The sequence below is a fragment of the Ranitomeya imitator genome, chromosome 2 (assembly GCF_032444005.1).
Source record: "Ranitomeya imitator isolate aRanImi1 chromosome 2, aRanImi1.pri, whole genome shotgun sequence".
NCBI classification, from domain to species: domain Eukaryota; kingdom Metazoa; phylum Chordata; class Amphibia; order Anura; family Dendrobatidae; genus Ranitomeya; species Ranitomeya imitator.
In genome coordinates this window covers 175,470,227-175,486,572 of record NC_091283.1, presented here as the reverse complement: position 1 = coordinate 175,486,572, position 16,346 = coordinate 175,470,227, and the positions used below count along the sequence as shown (strand labels likewise).

Here is a 16,346-nt window from a genome sequence, read left to right as displayed (position 1 = left end):
AAAGGGTTAAAAAAACACACACACACATTAGGAAAAAAGTATTTTAATGAAATAAAGACACATGGTGTTGTAATAGTTTATTAAACGCTCAATCCAAATGACGACCATTGTCACCTGAAACAAAGTTAAAATAAAAAAACAACAATATCCCATACTTCTCCGGCGTTACAGTCAAGTCCCACGATGTAAATCCATTAGAAGGGGTTAAATAATTTTATAATTTTATAATTTTAATTTTACTGCTAATGCAGTTGTGCTCCTGCCTGTAAAAAGTGGGGAATGAATTGAAAGCAGGGGAACGTAGCATCATAGACTTGCGGTGCGGCGCCCCCTGCTGGCATAAACTCATATGAACTCATATGAAATTCCCTCGATTTAACCTTTTATTTTAACAGCCAGAGCCCCCAAATTTTGCACACATATACTTCTAACATTTGTAGTAAGAAATATATATATATAAAAAAATAAGGGATATGTATTGGTTTACTGTATGTAACCATGTCTCATATCTTGTCAGGTTTGGGAAGGAGATAGCAAAAGCCGACAATTGAATTACCGGCTTTTCTGCTATCTAGCGCTATATGAAATATAAATAAGTATATGTGTGTCTCACTGATATAGATAGATAGATAGATAGATAGATAGATAGATAGATAGATAGATAGATAGACTGTATATATTTTTTTACGAATATTTGAGCCCATGGATCCATTCTATGCCCATTTTGCAAGCCGGCGAGAAAATTTAACCATACGGATGACACACAGATAATTTTTGGAGAAAAAAAATCGGATACGGATCACTGTTCAGGAAATTTTCTGCGTATCTCGGCCATCAAAAATGGACTGTATTTTTATACGTTGTGTGTGACTTCGGCCCACACTCCTCACCTCTCCTCGTGCTCGCACTACTCTCTGTTCCTGTCTCAGCGGCTGCACTGCCTGCCACACAGTGAGTGCGCGAACGCCATCACGCACCCTCAGTGTCAGAGGCAGAGCGGGGAATGATGGGAGAGGGAACATCAGCTGACGCTCTCTCTTCCATCATTGCTTTGAACTGTACCGGCAGATGCCGGTGTAGTTCAATGCGGTGGCAGCGGGGGAGGCGGCGCTGGCAGTAGGTGGGGGAGCGGGGGCCCTATGCAGCTGCCTGGTCTGCCTGCCCCTAACGCTGGCCCTGATTGAAACATAAAGTATAATAGAGAGTTGGATGCTGACATGTTATGACTGCGGTTACAGCTATAACTAAATAGCTGTGTACATGACTGTCGTCAGCCATGACATGTTGTTAATAAAGTTAGTTGTAAAAAAAATTACCTCACAGACAAAGTGACAGAGAGAGCGCAGGGCAGAGACGCTCCTGTACACTGACTGACAGACATGATGTGATAAAATACTGAGAGAAATACTGTTCTGCGCTAGCATGAGAAGCCATAATCATGGCCAGACTGTGTCCTCAATAATCTGCTGCTGACAGCTCATAATTACCAGAGGAACTCTCATTCCAGAAGAAGCAAAGATGGCTGCCAGCACTAATCCTGCCAGATTGTGCTTTTTCATTTTCCCAAGAGAACTAACCTTTTTTTACCCATATGAGGTCTTGTTTTTTTGCGGGATGACTTATAGTTTTAAATTACACCATTTATTTTACCATATAATGTACTGGAAAAACAAAGGAAAAGTGTGGTGAAAAAAAAAATCTCAATTCTTCCATTATTTTGGGGTTTTTTGTTTTTACAGCTAAAATTGTCAATAAAAAATGACCTGGAAACATGATTTTTCAGCTCAGTACGATTACAGCGACACAAAACTTGGAGAGCTTTTTAATTTATTTTTATTTTAGTGTGCAAAGAAAATTCTGAACTTCATAAAAGAAAAAAATTTGATTTGTGTGTCCATTTTCTGTGGTTTTATTATTTTTTTTTCATTTAATAGTGCTGTCTGACAGCTTTTTTTGCATCAAACTAATGATTCAATTGATACTATATGAAGCTTATTTTTTTTATAGTTTTTTACACCTTGTTTTTTTAACCCCTTTACTCTGAGGGTGGTTTGCACGTTAATGACTTGGTCAATTTTTACAATTGTGACAACTGTCCCTTTATGAGGTAATAACTCTGGAACGCTTCCATGGATCCCGGTTATTCTGACAATATTTTCTGGTGACATATTGTACTTCATGATAGTGGTAAAATTTCTTTGATATTACTTGCGTTTATTTGTGAAAAAAACGGAAATTTGGCAAAAAGATTGAAGATTTCGCAATTTTCCAACTTTGAATTTTCATGCCTTTAAATCACAGAGATATGTTACACAAAATACTTAATAAATAACATTTCCCACATGTTTACTTTACATCGTGCACACGGAGAACAGTGTGTCCTTGTTTGGAGGCAATGAAGGAGAACTCTTTGTCAGGTAACACAATGCATGCAACATGTTCACACTCCAGACCAGAAGGGGGAGCTCTAAGCCTGTTTAAGGTAAACTCCCCTATAACAACATCCTGATATGAAGTGAAAGGTGGAGTTCCTGTCAGGAAGACAGAGGGAAAGGACGCATAGGAGCCATGTGACCTGAAGTGCTACAGCTCCTGGGAAGAGACATAGAAAGCAGAACATATTGCAGCAAGCGTGAAGGAATGCAGAGCAAAGGAGAGGATATCAGAGGGAGATCAGCCAGGAGCAGGCTGCTTCCTTCTGAGGCGCAGAAATCCGGTAGCCAGAATACCGAGGGAGTAAGGATCTCTACGCTTTACTTCAGAGACTGGCAGGACAGCTAATTGCAAGTTACCTGTCTGCACCTACACCCAGGAGGCACGGTGGCACCTCTCAAAGGCCGGGGCATGCTAGAGTCCCTACAAACAGCCTCAAGCCACCAGTCATATGGGTTTGTCCTATGCTATCTGAGGGACAGAGAGAAAGACATAACATCTACAACAGTTGTGAGGACCTTATGAGAAGCTTAGCGGGAAGGTACTACAACACCACTGCGCTAGAGGAAGGCAACTGATTTCTACCTGGATAAGGGGACTCTGGATTTGCCTCCAAACCGGCTGGACTCTGCCTGCCCTTTGATCTGTGCTCTGGACTGTGGATGCTGAAACCTTCAGTAAAAAGGTAAAGAGACTGTAACCCTGTGTCCTGGTTCTTCACTGCGCTTCACACCATCCACCATCTACACACTGGGAAGCCCTGGGGACATACTTCACGTGTAGGAAGGTATATCATCTAGCTGCTATAACATCACCCCAGCAGACCCCTTAAAGCAGCGTCGGTCATCCTGACTGAATACCACAGGTGGCGTCACGAACATTCCCTTTAAAGACCTTTCCCTTTAACGGACGTCCCAAGGGCCATGGACCGGGTCAGCCACCGTGACATCCCCCTTGAGAACCGAAGGACCTGGTTCCGAGTACCACCACGACCCCATGGGGGGGATCCATCTTTTGGCGTCACGAACAGGATCTACTTAAGCCTGAAAATCGGGTCATGTGCGCCTAGAGACTGTGTCAGAATTGTGCTTGAACTGTGATTTGCCGCCAAAATCCGCCATTGCCACGCTGCGTGGAGCGCGAGGGGGAGGAGACATACCTTCGTGGGCAGACCTAGCCAAAAGAGCGCAAAGCAGAAACGACAGGTACCGTGCTGCTGCCTGGAACACCGGAAGTGAAGACTTCGTACAGTGGAGCCGCAAAAGAAGATGCCGGCTTCTGTCAGGTTAGCGAGGGGAAAGAACCAAGTCTAACCCGGGAGGGGAGTTGGCGGCGGTCGCAGCCACAGACCTTATAGCACCCCCAGGTCTCGCAGCAGACGTGCCCGCAGACCCCACGATAGATGCAGCCACAGGCCTTATACCGCCGTCAGATCCCACAGAGCCCGCCGCTCTCAGCCAATGCAAGTAGAGGAGCTGCGGAGACACCATCACGTGTTTCTCAACGCAGGCAGTGAATAGCCAGGCCTTTCACTGGGAAGGAACAACCAAGGGAAGGGCAGCATCCAATAAAGGAAAACATCCAATAAAGGAAAACCACCTATGCCAAGCATGGTATCCATGCACAGACAGCTGTTTCGGGGTTTTTGCCCCTCATCAGTGTGGAGTAGGAAACTGGCTATCAGGAGCAGTGCCTAGTAGAAAGTCTATAAAGGCACGGATGATTGACCTCGTGGAGACCAAAACATCCAACACCGCGGAGACACCATCACGTGTTTCTCAACGCAGTGATCCAGAACACTGCCCCCAAATATGCAAATGCAAGTAGAGGAGCTGCGGAGACACCATCACGTGTTTCTCAACGCAGGCAGTGAATAGCCAGGCCTTTCACCGGGAAGGAACAACCAAGGGAAGGGCAGCATCCAATAAAGGAAAACATCCAATAAAGGAAAACCACCTATGCCAAGCATGGTATCCATCCACAGACAGCTGTTTCAGGGTTTTTGCCCCTCATCAGTGTGGAGTAGGAAACTGGCTATCAGGAGCAGTGCCTAGTAGAAAGTCTATAAAGGCACGGATGATTGACCTCATGGAGACCAAAACATCCAACACCGCGGAGACATCATCACGTGTTTCTCAACGCATTGATCCAGAACACTGCCCCCAAATATGCAAATGCAAGTAGAGGAGCTGCGGAGACACCATCACGTGTTTCTCAACTCAGGCAGTGAATAGCCAGGCCTTTCACCGGGAAGGAACAACCAAGGGAAGGGCAGCATCCAATAAAGGAAAACATCCAATAAAGGAAAACCACTTATGCCAAGCATGGTATCCATCCACAGACAGCTGTTTCGGGGTTTTTGCCCCTCATCAGTGTGGAGTAGGAAACTGGCTATCAGGAGCAGTGCCTAGTAGAAAGTCTATAAAGGCACGGATGATTGACCTCGCGGATGATTGAAAGTCTATAAAGGCCCGGCTGGCTCTCATCAGCCAGCCGGGCACCGCCCAAGCTACAATGGCCATCATGCCACTCTCCATGCCATATATACCTGGAGCAGCCTGGCTCCCACAATATTCTGGAGAATTGCATACAGTACATTAGCTGACTTTAAAGAAAGACTCTGCAGCCTGCTTGAAGTTTACCCCCTGACAGAGCATCAGAAAGTCCACATTGTAACGGGCCAACTGCTTGGAGTGGCTCTGAGGGTGGTGAAATCCTGGCCAGCTGCGGATAAAGAGACTGTGCAGCGGATCTTTGCTAAGCTTAAAACCACCTTTGACACCCGCACCGCTACAGAAATCTAAATTAAGTTTTATGGGTGCAAGCAGAGGCCGGAGGATAGCCTACGGGACTATGCCCTTAATCTCCAGGAAGCACTGCAGGCAATCAGGCAGGTTGACCCTAACAGCATGCAAGATGAAGACAAACTCTTAAAAGATCGGTTCATTGAGGGACTCCTGTGTAATAACCAAAGGGCCCAACTGCACCTCCTGGCCATGCAGAATCCGGACCTAGCCTTTGCACTATTCAAAGACAAGGCCATCCAGGTGCTACAGGAATGGCAGCCCAGCCATGCAGTACCCCCTAGGCGTCAAGCCCTCACGTACCACCAGGAGGTGGCGCCAGATCCTCAAGTCCCTGCTGAGGCCGATGCCCAGGTCCTTGATGATGATTCTCCCGCAGGACTACGCCCCCAGCTGCAGGAGCTGACCAAGAACTTTGCTGCGCTAGCCCGGACCGTGCAGTCCCTACAGGAGGCCCCCAAGGAGAAGATCAAGCTGGCTTCCAGACTGGGGGATGTTCCCTGGTGACGACAGAAGAGGATCCCGCCGACCACAGGAAGAGACGACGATCGCTATCATCAGGATGGACAACCCATCTGCTGCCGCTGCAATCAGGCAGGCCACATCGCAAGGTACTGTCATTTAAACGAGCAACCCCTGGGGCAGAGGGCCAATCCCCAGGAGTAGGATGACCAGACCCACAAAACTGGAGAGCCAAGTACGTTGGAGGATGACCTGTTCTCCCCAATGTGATCGACGGTATCCCCATGAACGCTCTGTTGGACACCGGTTCTCAGGTGACAACTATGCCTTACATCCTTTATAAACGTTATTGGGCTGACACAGACATTACTTGTGGCCCTGATGATGATTTCATCGTAGTAGCCAGTAACGGTCAGCCCTTACCACAAGTGGGATGCAAAGAGGTCACTATTAAAGTGGGGCGGGTAGAGTTGAAATCCCAAGGGATAGTGGTTGTTGATATTGATCGCCGTGAATGTAACCCTATGATGACCATTGGTACTAATGTCATAGAAAATTGTCTTTTGTGTTGTGTGTGTGTGTTTTGGAGTAGATATGATGTTTGATCACCTCTTATTACATTTTTTGTTGTTGTTGCAGCAGATGAAAACCTGCAATTCTGGATTTTTTTATTTTTTTTCTTGTGACGCCGTCTATTATTCGGATTAATTTATTTTATATTTTGATAGATCGGACTTTTGAGAACACATCAATACCATATATGAGTATTTTTTATTTCTTAATTTTTAATGGACGATAAGGGGTGATTTGAACTTTTATTTTTTTCTTTCATTTTTTTCAAACATTTTTTTTACTTCTCATTGTATTTGTTAAGTCACATTCGGGCACATGAGTCTGCGTTCATCTGATCGCTTCTACTATATATAGAAATACCACAGTATTGCTGTATACAGCAAAAATCACGGTCTTTTATGAACATCAGTCACTGGCTGGCTTTCACTGGAAAACTTTCATGACAAGAACAGGGGTCTTCAGCAGACACTTGGCCATCATGGCAACTCATCAGTGCCCGCAATCATGCATAGAACAGCGCACCTCCCTACCAGCGTGCTGTAAATGTCATAGATTGACAGCGGCATTTGACAGGTTAACAACCATGGATAGCGCTCTGATGGCTGATTATCACAGCCATCATCTGCCAGCAAAGATGAGGGCTCGATTTATAAGCCTGCATCAAAGTCAGGGAGATGGCATATGACATACCTTGTACATCAAATGTCATTGAGGGGTTAAAAACTGCACCTCGGCAGCTACACTTACCCAAAGAATAGAGAACCAAAGCTCCACAAACAGCCATCAGCTGAGGACAGGCCCCCAATGCCCCCCGTACACCAGCGTGGGAGATCTCAGATATATAAACCTAGAACACACAAAACACATATGTTAGCGTTGTGAGTTGTGAGATGAACTGTTTATCCTGAGCCACCTGATTCATTAGTAGAATTCCAGAACTGCAGTCGACACTGACACACAATCGCGAAATAAATCAATAAAAAATGGCGAGTCATTTCTGTGAGGTTGGCATATACGGTTCTTACTTGCAAATCCGTAGAAATCCTGTCACTCTAAAATTGGACTTCAGCATGGTAATGAAATGCTATGCTGATCAGTTACCATAAATGACCCTTCTGTCCCCAAATATGACGACAGCAGCTTACACATACCATGGATTAGTACATGACATTGCATGGGGGCCTAAAAGCCTCAAATAGAGAGCTGAGATGGGGGATCGCTATGATACGATCCTCACACTGTAGAATGTATTGTACATTAAAAGGGTTAATAAGTGGAAATCCTGGAATGCATAGCCCCTGTTTATGGACATTTCCACGGTATGTGATGGTCTATATTATGTGTGACGAACAGAGGGACGATTATGGGACATGGTTACCATAAGATGTATGTGCCCATAAGTTGCATTCATTTTGGTAGAAGGTGTCCATATATTTATCATATAAGTGTCATTGTAAATGTGGTCATTTCCATGTGGAGATTTTAGAAATGTTGCTTTCCGTCCATCCCTTTATCTTTCTTCCAACAAAAGACATGGCAGAAACATTTCCCTGTATTCTTAGGCCATAGTATATCAGTACATGTTGATAAATGTCCTTTTTTGATATAACCCCGTGGTCCTTATCATATTATTACATGTTTATCTAAGTCCATTTCAGTAGAACTCTTTGGCCCATATTATAGAATTAATTTCCCATCCGTATGATATCATAAGTTTGTTTCAGTAGTACCTTTTGTCTATATTATGTACATGTGGATCTCAGTTCGTTTCAGTAGAACTCCTTGGTCCACATTATATCATTACATGTTGATCTACATACGTTTCATTAGAGGTCCTCGGGCCATGTCATTACATGTTGCTGTAAGTCCATTTTAGTAGAACTCTTTGGCCCACATTATATCATTACATGTTCATTTACGTCTGTTTCACTAGAGGTCCCGGTTAAGGTTATTACATGTGGATCTAAGTCCGTTTCGGTCGCAGGAATATATAGATCTCTAATATGGAATTGGTCATGGCTCCTGCCGAGAAGGGAATTCACTGTTGTTCGCATTATTTGGTGCATTAGTAATTCGATTATTCTGCATTATTTTTCTGTATTATTAATCACGTCTCTGTATTATTAATTAGATTTTACTATACACAAGTGACAAGTCTTACCGGTATGGATGATGCTGCCAGTCCTCCGGCCACACCTGTTAGAATCCTGCCCAAAAGTAACATTGAGACGTGTTGTGCACTGCCCATGAGCAGGAACCCCACGGCTGCTGGAAAAGCCGAGAACATGATACTCAGTTTACGTCCCAGTCGGTCATTTAGGAACATCGAGCTTATCCCTCCGAGACAGCATCCCAGAGCAAAGATGGACTGTCCAGGGAAAAAAAAAGAAATTATAAGCATTGTTCAGGATTAGAAAAGCATGGCTGCTTTCTTCTAATGACAGCACCACAGCTGCTCACAGGTTGTGTGTGGTATTGCAGCTTAGTCATATTCATTTCAATGTAGCCAAGCTGTAATACCACTCATTGATTGATACAAAGAGAGAAAAGATCTGTACCCCGAACCATGACTTTTCTGCATCTGTAATATGCAAAACTGGATCAGCATCTTCTTCCAGAACTGGCAGCACAGGTGACGGGTAAACCAGACCGTATCCATGGGAGAAGCTACCAAGAACGGCGGAAAAGGCGGCCAAGAACATCTTCTTGTTGTCTAGTGTTCTGTATGGAAGGAGGTAAGAAGAGTTTCAAAATAAGGACCCCCAACTTAGTGATTGTCATCAAATCATGACCTAGTGGACGAGAGGACTCAGAGCTCGCCCCCAAGCTGAAATTTTCAGCCATTAGAGAGAAAAAGGGAGTAAGACTCTGAGGCCTGGGTCCTACATACTCAGTTTATCCACATATGCAGAAGTTGGGTATGGAAAATAATCTCCAAATTGTTGACAAGGGCACCTCTTTTTGTGGGCATACAATTTGGATCAATGGCTTATGCACTGCAGCTGTTGTTGTCCTGCATGGGGGCCCACCGGAGGATTCTCCTGTTCTCCTGTGGACCAGTCCATGCCTGGATATACTTGAGATTTTATACCATATGAATACACATTTCACTTGTAATCTACTAAGGAATAGTGGCACCCAGTGCTGATCAGCATTTAGCACTGCTATACACTGCGTACAAACTTAATAGGCAGTGGGTACTTTGACCATAACATAATTTTTGCAGATTTTTCAATTCCAACCTTGTCTAAACCTGAGTGCTTATTGGATGAAGCAAATCAGGTGAGATGTATTTGTGTAATGAGGAGAGTCTGGCCTAAAGATATCAATGCCCTTTATCAAGGTGTAAAATGAGCCCCCAAAAAATTTATTAGAATGAAAAATCAAAAATTGTTACACGTCTTACAGAGGATGCAGTGCTCTTGAACTTGCTCAGATATTGGGGCGATCACAGAACCATCAAAATATTTGTTACAAATACGCAACGGGCCACAAAAAAAGCATGTTGAGAAAAAAAGACAAAGACCAGGACCAGCGACACCCATTTGATTGGACCGCCCGGCAGCTGAGTATAATAAAAATTATTTTTCGGGTCTTCCAGGTCTGGTTGGGGGCTTATCTACAGCATTATAGAATGCTGTATATAAGCCCTGAAAGGTGGTGGCCTTGTATCGGCCAAAACTTACGGAAGGAGGCTGAAACCTAACCAATACTGAACAAGACACAGAAGTGCAAGGTTTTCAGTGCTCAGAAACATGGCCGAGGTGATGATCCTGAACCAGGTCACCACTAAGCAAGACACAGAGGGTGGAATGGCAAGACTGGGCCAATAAATATCGGATAACAGATTGTTCAAAGATTTTATGGACTGATGAGAGGAGAATGACACTTGACAGACCAGATGGGTAGCCCATGGCTGGAGCAGTAACGAGGCACAGACATCCATATGCACTCAGACACCAGCAAGGTGGAAGTGGGGTACAGCTTGAGCGGGATTATTAAAGATGAGCTAGTTGGACTTTTTAGGGTTAGAGATGGTCTAAAAATCAACTTCCAAACCTATTGCCAATTTTTGAATGCTCTTTCTTCTCGCAATGGTGGAGGAAAAAGACTTCATCTTTCATGAAAACTGGGATTTGTATGCAGGACATGCTCCATCACAGATATGAAATCTGCACTGCTTGTGTGCCAGTAAAGACCTTAAAGCATAACCAATGTTTTAATTTTCATTTCAGAAATCAATTGTACACGTGAAAATAAGCAACTCTGTATTATATGTTATCAGATAAATTTTCTTCTCTCTCTGCCAAAATTGATTGGTCATTGTAGGGATTCGGACAAAAATCCGAGAGTGGACCCTCTGGGTCGTGACTCTAGAGTCCCCGGGGTCGAGCGGACCAGATGGAATCACCCCCTATACAGGGAGTGTTAGGGGCAGGACCTCGGGGGAATGGAGACACAACAGCTAGAGCCAAAGGGACGACCCAAGATAAGGAAGGTGATCACAGAGCTATAGGAATGGCGGTAAAATGATAGGAAAACAGGACTTAACTGATAAAGACAGGAACACGAGATGGTGCAGGACACGGCTGGAACACAGGACTTGGCAGGAGACGGCCGGAACACGGAACTTGGCAGGACACGGCAGGAACACGGAACTTGGCAGGACACAGCAGGAACACGGAACTTGACAGGACACAGCAGGAACACGGAACTTGGCAGGACACAGCAGGAACACGGAACTTGGCAGGACACAGCAGGAACACGGAACTTGGCGGGACACAGCAGGAACACGGAACTTGGCAGGACACAGCAGGAACACGGAACTTGGCAGGACACAGCAGGAACACGGAGCTTGACAGGACACAGCAGGAACACGGAACTAACACTGAGACAAAGCGAGAACTAAGCTGGGAAAAGATACAGGGGAGCCTTAGGGCATAGGGACACTGACAGCAGGCAGTGCACCTACAAGGCAAAGGCGTCTTGCCTGGAAAGACGCCGAGAAGAAATAGCCGATGGGCGCCGCCATGTTGGGGCGGAGCCATCGGGTCGCGACCTCCCAGCAGGCCCAGCGACGGAGGAGACGCGACCGCGCATGCGCAGAGAGACCGGACGCCGAGAGCCGGCAAAGGAGGACGCAGCGCGGCGCGGGACAGGATCACGAGCGCGCCGCGGGATGGAAGAAGCCGGGTGAGTATGCGCAGCGGGCGCAGCGGGCGTGACAGTCATTATCAAAAATTTCAATTCTGAGGTAAAATCTGTATTCAGTGTAGACTTTCCCATTACTGTGGTAGGAGATGGCAGCTGCTACTGATAATATTATATGTAGTTGGGAGGAGGGAGGAGGTAGAGACAGCGCTGATCCCTCTTCTCATCTACATACTGTATAATATCAGTAGCAGCTGGAGTCTCCTATGTCAGTAATGGGAAAGTCTGTCTACACTGAATACAGATTTTACCTCAGAATTGAGAATTTTGATAATGACTGATTAATTTTGGCAGAGAGAAAAGCAGATCTCTTTGATAAGATATATGACAGAGTTGCTTATTTTCATGTGTACTATTGATTTATGAAATAAAAATTAAAACGACGGTTACGCTTTAAAGATGAAAGAATAAAGACATGGCTCCTTCCTCACCCCACCTAAACTTCATTGAGCACTTATGGGCCATTCTTAAACAGGAAATTTATGGTGAAGCAAAACAGACACCACGCTGAACAGAGTCTGGGAGACTGTGCTTGGTGATCATCAACAGATTAAAGAGGTTTTACCACATACAAAGTACATTTAAGTTAATAGATCTTGGAATAATAATAAGTTCCATAATTGGATGTGTTTAAATAAAATGTTCCTGTGGTGAGATAATCTTATACATGTGCCCCTGCTGTGTACTGTGTAATGGCCGTGTCTGACCGTACAGGGACATGGTCTGATCATACCGCAGCTTCTGGGCAGGGGAGGACGCAAAAAAGTATACCGTCATTACAGCAGGGGATCACAAATGATTCTTTTTGTGAGGTAAAACATTTCCCTGCCTGTTTTTCAAGCAATGCTTTACCTCAAAGAAAGAATCAGCTGTGATCCTATGCTGTCCTGTCTGTATATTTCTTTGCTTCTCCCTGCCCAGGAGCTGTGGTATGATCAGACCATGTCCCTGCTCGGTCAGACACTGCCATTAGGCCGGTTTCACACGTCAGTGGCTCCGGTACGTGAGGTCACAGTTTCCTCACGTACCGGAGACACTAACTCACGTAGACACATTAAAATCAATGTGTCTCTGCACATGTCAGCGTGTTTTCACGGACCGTGTGTCCGTTTGGAAAACACGGAGACATGTCAGTGTTCGTGGGAGCGCACGGATCACACAGACCCATTAAAGTCAATGGGTCCGTGTAAAACACGTACCGCACACGGATGCTGTCCGTGTGCAGTCCGTGTGCCGTGCAGGAGACAGCGCTACTGTAAGCGCTGTCCCCCCCGCGTGTGGTGCTGAAGCCCCATTCATTTCTTCTCTCCAGCAGCGTTCGCTGGAAAGAAGGAATGAATAATCTTTTTTTAAATTTATTTTTGTTTTTAAAATAAAGTTGCCGGTAATCTGCCCCCTCCCACCCCCTGTGCGCCCGCCCGCTGGCATTAAAATACTTACCCAGCTCCCTCGCCGCTTACATCCTCTTAGTGTCGCTGCTTGTCCTGTATGAGCGGTCACGTGGTGCCGCACATTACAGTGATGAATATGCGGCTCCACCGGGGTGGAGCCGCATATTCATTACTGTAATAAGCGGCACCACGTGACCGCTCATACAGGAAGAGCTGCTACGCTGAGAGGATGTAAGCGCCGAGGGAGCTGGGTAAGTATTTTAATGCCAGCGGGTGGGCGCACAGGGGGTGAGAGGGGGCAGATTACCGGCAACTTTATTTTAAAAACAAAAATAAATTTAAAAAAAGATAATTAATTCCTTCTTTCCAGCGAACGCTGCTGGGAAGAAGGGATGAATACCGGCTTCAGCACCGCATGCAGGGGACAGCGCTTAACCGTAGCACTGTCTCCTGCACGGTCCGTGTGGTCCTCAGTCGGCACACGGGCGGCACACGGCTGCCGCACGTGTGCCACACTGATGTGCTACGTAAGCACATGGATACACAGACACGGATAATTCCAGTACCAATTTTTCCGGTACCAGAATTATCTGGACGTGTGGGACAGGCTTTCCACAGTACACAGCAGGGGCACATGTATAACATTATCTCAGCACAGGAACAACATTTTGTAAACACATCCAATTGTGGAAACTATTATTATTCCAAAATTTATTGATTAAAATTAAGTTCCTTCATGGGAATATCCCTTTAAGAAACAGACTCCATGGATGTTCAGCTTATGACTGTTAATGAAAAGAAGGGCGGCTATATTGGTCACTAATATTTTTTATGGAAATATCAGACATTTATATTTGTACATATTGAGTTGTTTGGTTATTATTCTCACTTTCACAGATGAAAATAAACAATTGAGATTGAAATTTAACATTTTTCATATAATTGCATAATAATTCTTCACACAGAGATATTCTCCTAAGAAAGACAAAACCGCACTTTTACTTTCTTAAATATTTAGTTTTTTGGTTTACTTTTTTGGATTGACCAATAGTTCTGTAATTGTTCAATAATAAAATTATTCAATAAAAATACAAATTGCATAATGATTGCGCACGCAGTATACAGATATTCTATTACTCAAGTGACTTCCATTCAGCAAGCGCTCATTTCTAGTGACATTGGACATCTGGAGCCTACAATGAAGAAATGAGAATTCACTCTGGAAAAACATAGATAGATGGATAGATAGATAGATAGATAGATAGATAGATGATAGATAGATGTAATGTAGATAAATATAAATAAATAGACAGAAAGACATGAAAAGATAGTTAAAGATAGCTAAGAAATATAAATAATACAAAGATGAACATATAAATATGATGAATAGAAGGCAGAAAACATATACTAGATAGATAATAGAATGATATGACAATGTGACATATTGTTACCTAGTTAATAGACATGTAAGAAGGATAAATAATAGATATGAAATACATAGATGAAGAATAGATAGATGAACAGGATACATACATAAGTACGGTAGATAGATAAAAAGGTAAGCGGATAGGATGTATAGATCGATCACTTACTTTATATATTTCTTTTCAGCTTCTCTCAGGGCTTTTCCCACAGACTGATAATTAGATTTTTCGGGGTCGCTCAGGAGAGGTTTGTTGTCCATGGTGGACATGTTGTGAGGTCCAGGAGGATGATTTTGCCGAGTCCTGTCCAGTTACTTCATGCTGCTGTAGTCCTTGCTGTGCTGAGTGGAGGACTGTGCATCAGAGGTGGATTCTCACCACTGGGGAGGGTCAGTGTCATCGCCTCCAAGGAAATCTTCACTTGCTACATTTAGTGGATGTCATGCAGCTGACATGTCATGCAGGGGTCCTGACTGTACAGGGGGAAATCTCATCACTCGTGACAAAAGTGGGCAGAGCCACTTGCAACCCGGTCAAAAGCATAGTGCCCAAAGGGAAAGGGGACACTGCCTCTGGCAAACCTGACAAAGGTCTAATTTCACCAAAATGCACACACTTACCGGTAATTTGCATTTGCTAGATGGAAACTGTGAACAAGCTGCTGCTGACTGATCAGTTAGGACATGCGCACACGATCCGGAGTTGCTGCGGGTTGGATGCTGCGTATTTGTCATTCAGAAGTTACAGCATAGTGTATGGGATTTTAAGAAATCCCCTGTACACTCTGCATGCACAGATGCCCCCGGCTCACCCATGGAGACGGACATGCGGCGCGTCTCTCCAGACCACAGCAGGTCAATTTCTCTTGCAGAGATGTGAATTTCTGCAAGAAATTTCACCATGACAATGTATTGGACTCGGTGAATCTGCAAGATTCGGTGATCACATGTAGATTCACCTGTGTTTAATAGATAAATAGATAGATGGCAGCACTTTGGACGCAATGAACATGCGCTGCATCCAAAGCGCTGCCAGAACTGGATCGTCTGCACATAACCTTAGGCTAACTCTGTATTGTAAGAACAAAAAAAAATCCCTAAATTGTAAACACGGAGGACCGTGACACTAACAAACACCTATGCAGAGCAGAAAAAAGTCTTCCAATCATAATGGTTTGTCATTCCATCTGTACACCCTAAAGGTTTGGTAGTCCTATAGGTCACGTTTAACCCCTTAAGCCCCGAGGGTGGTTTGCACGTTAATGACCGGGCCAATTTTTACAATTCTGACCACTGTCCCTTTATGAGGTTATAACTCTGGAACGCTTCAACGGATCTTGGCGATTCTGACATTGTTTTCTCGTGACATATTGTACTTCATTTTAGTAGTAACATTTATTCGATATAACTTGCGTTTATTTGTGAAAAAAACGGAAATTTGGCGAAAATTTAGAAAGTTTTGCAATTTTCCAACTTTAAATTTTTATGCCCTTAAATCACAGAGATATCTCACGCAAAATACTTAATAAGTAACATTTCCCACATGTCTACTTTACATCAGCACAATTTTGGAACCAAAATTTTTTTTTGTTAGGGAGTTATAAGGGTTAAAAGTTGACCAGCAATTTCTCATTTTTACAACACCATTTTTTTTTAGGGACCACATCTCATTTGATGTCATTTTGAGGGGTCTATATGATAGAAAATACCCAAGTGTGAGACCATTCTAAAAACTGCACCCCTCAAGGTGCTCAAAACCACATTCAAGAAGTTTATTAACCCTTCAGGGGTTTCACAGGAATTTTTGGAATGTTTAAATAAGAATGAATATTTAACTTTTTTTCACACAAAATTTATTTCAGCTCCAATTTGTTTTATTTTACCAAGGGTAACAGGATAAAATGGACCCCAAAAGTTGTTGTCCAATTTGTCCTGAGTACGCTGATAGCCCATATGTGGGAGTAAACCACTGTTTGGGCGCATGGCAGAGCTCGGAAGGGAAGGAGCGCCATTTGACTTTTAAATGCAAAATTGACAGGAATTGAGATG

The 16,346-nt window shown here is 44.1% G+C and overlaps 1 protein-coding gene across 2 annotated transcripts in view; it reads right to left on the bottom strand.

The window, feature by feature from the left end:
- Positions 1-14,765, bottom strand: part of LOC138662420 (solute carrier family 2, facilitated glucose transporter member 6-like) — a 97,654-nt gene extending 82,889 nt beyond the window's left edge. The window contains exons 1-4 of one of the 2 annotated variants that reach the window (XM_069748027.1): positions 14,467-14,765; positions 8,831-8,993; positions 8,434-8,640; positions 7,020-7,119 (exon numbers count right to left, since the gene is read on the bottom strand). In XM_069748027.1, coding sequence (XP_069604128.1) covers positions 7,020-7,119; positions 8,434-8,640; positions 8,831-8,993; positions 14,467-14,567 — 571 coding nt within the window. In that variant the 5' untranslated portion in view covers positions 14,568-14,765. Of the gene's footprint in view, positions 1-7,019; positions 7,120-8,433; positions 8,641-8,830; positions 8,994-14,011; positions 14,027-14,466 lie in introns of those variants that run through there. The other variant, XM_069748028.1, reaches the window with a different exon arrangement.
- Positions 14,766-16,346: the final 1,581 nt, after the last annotated feature.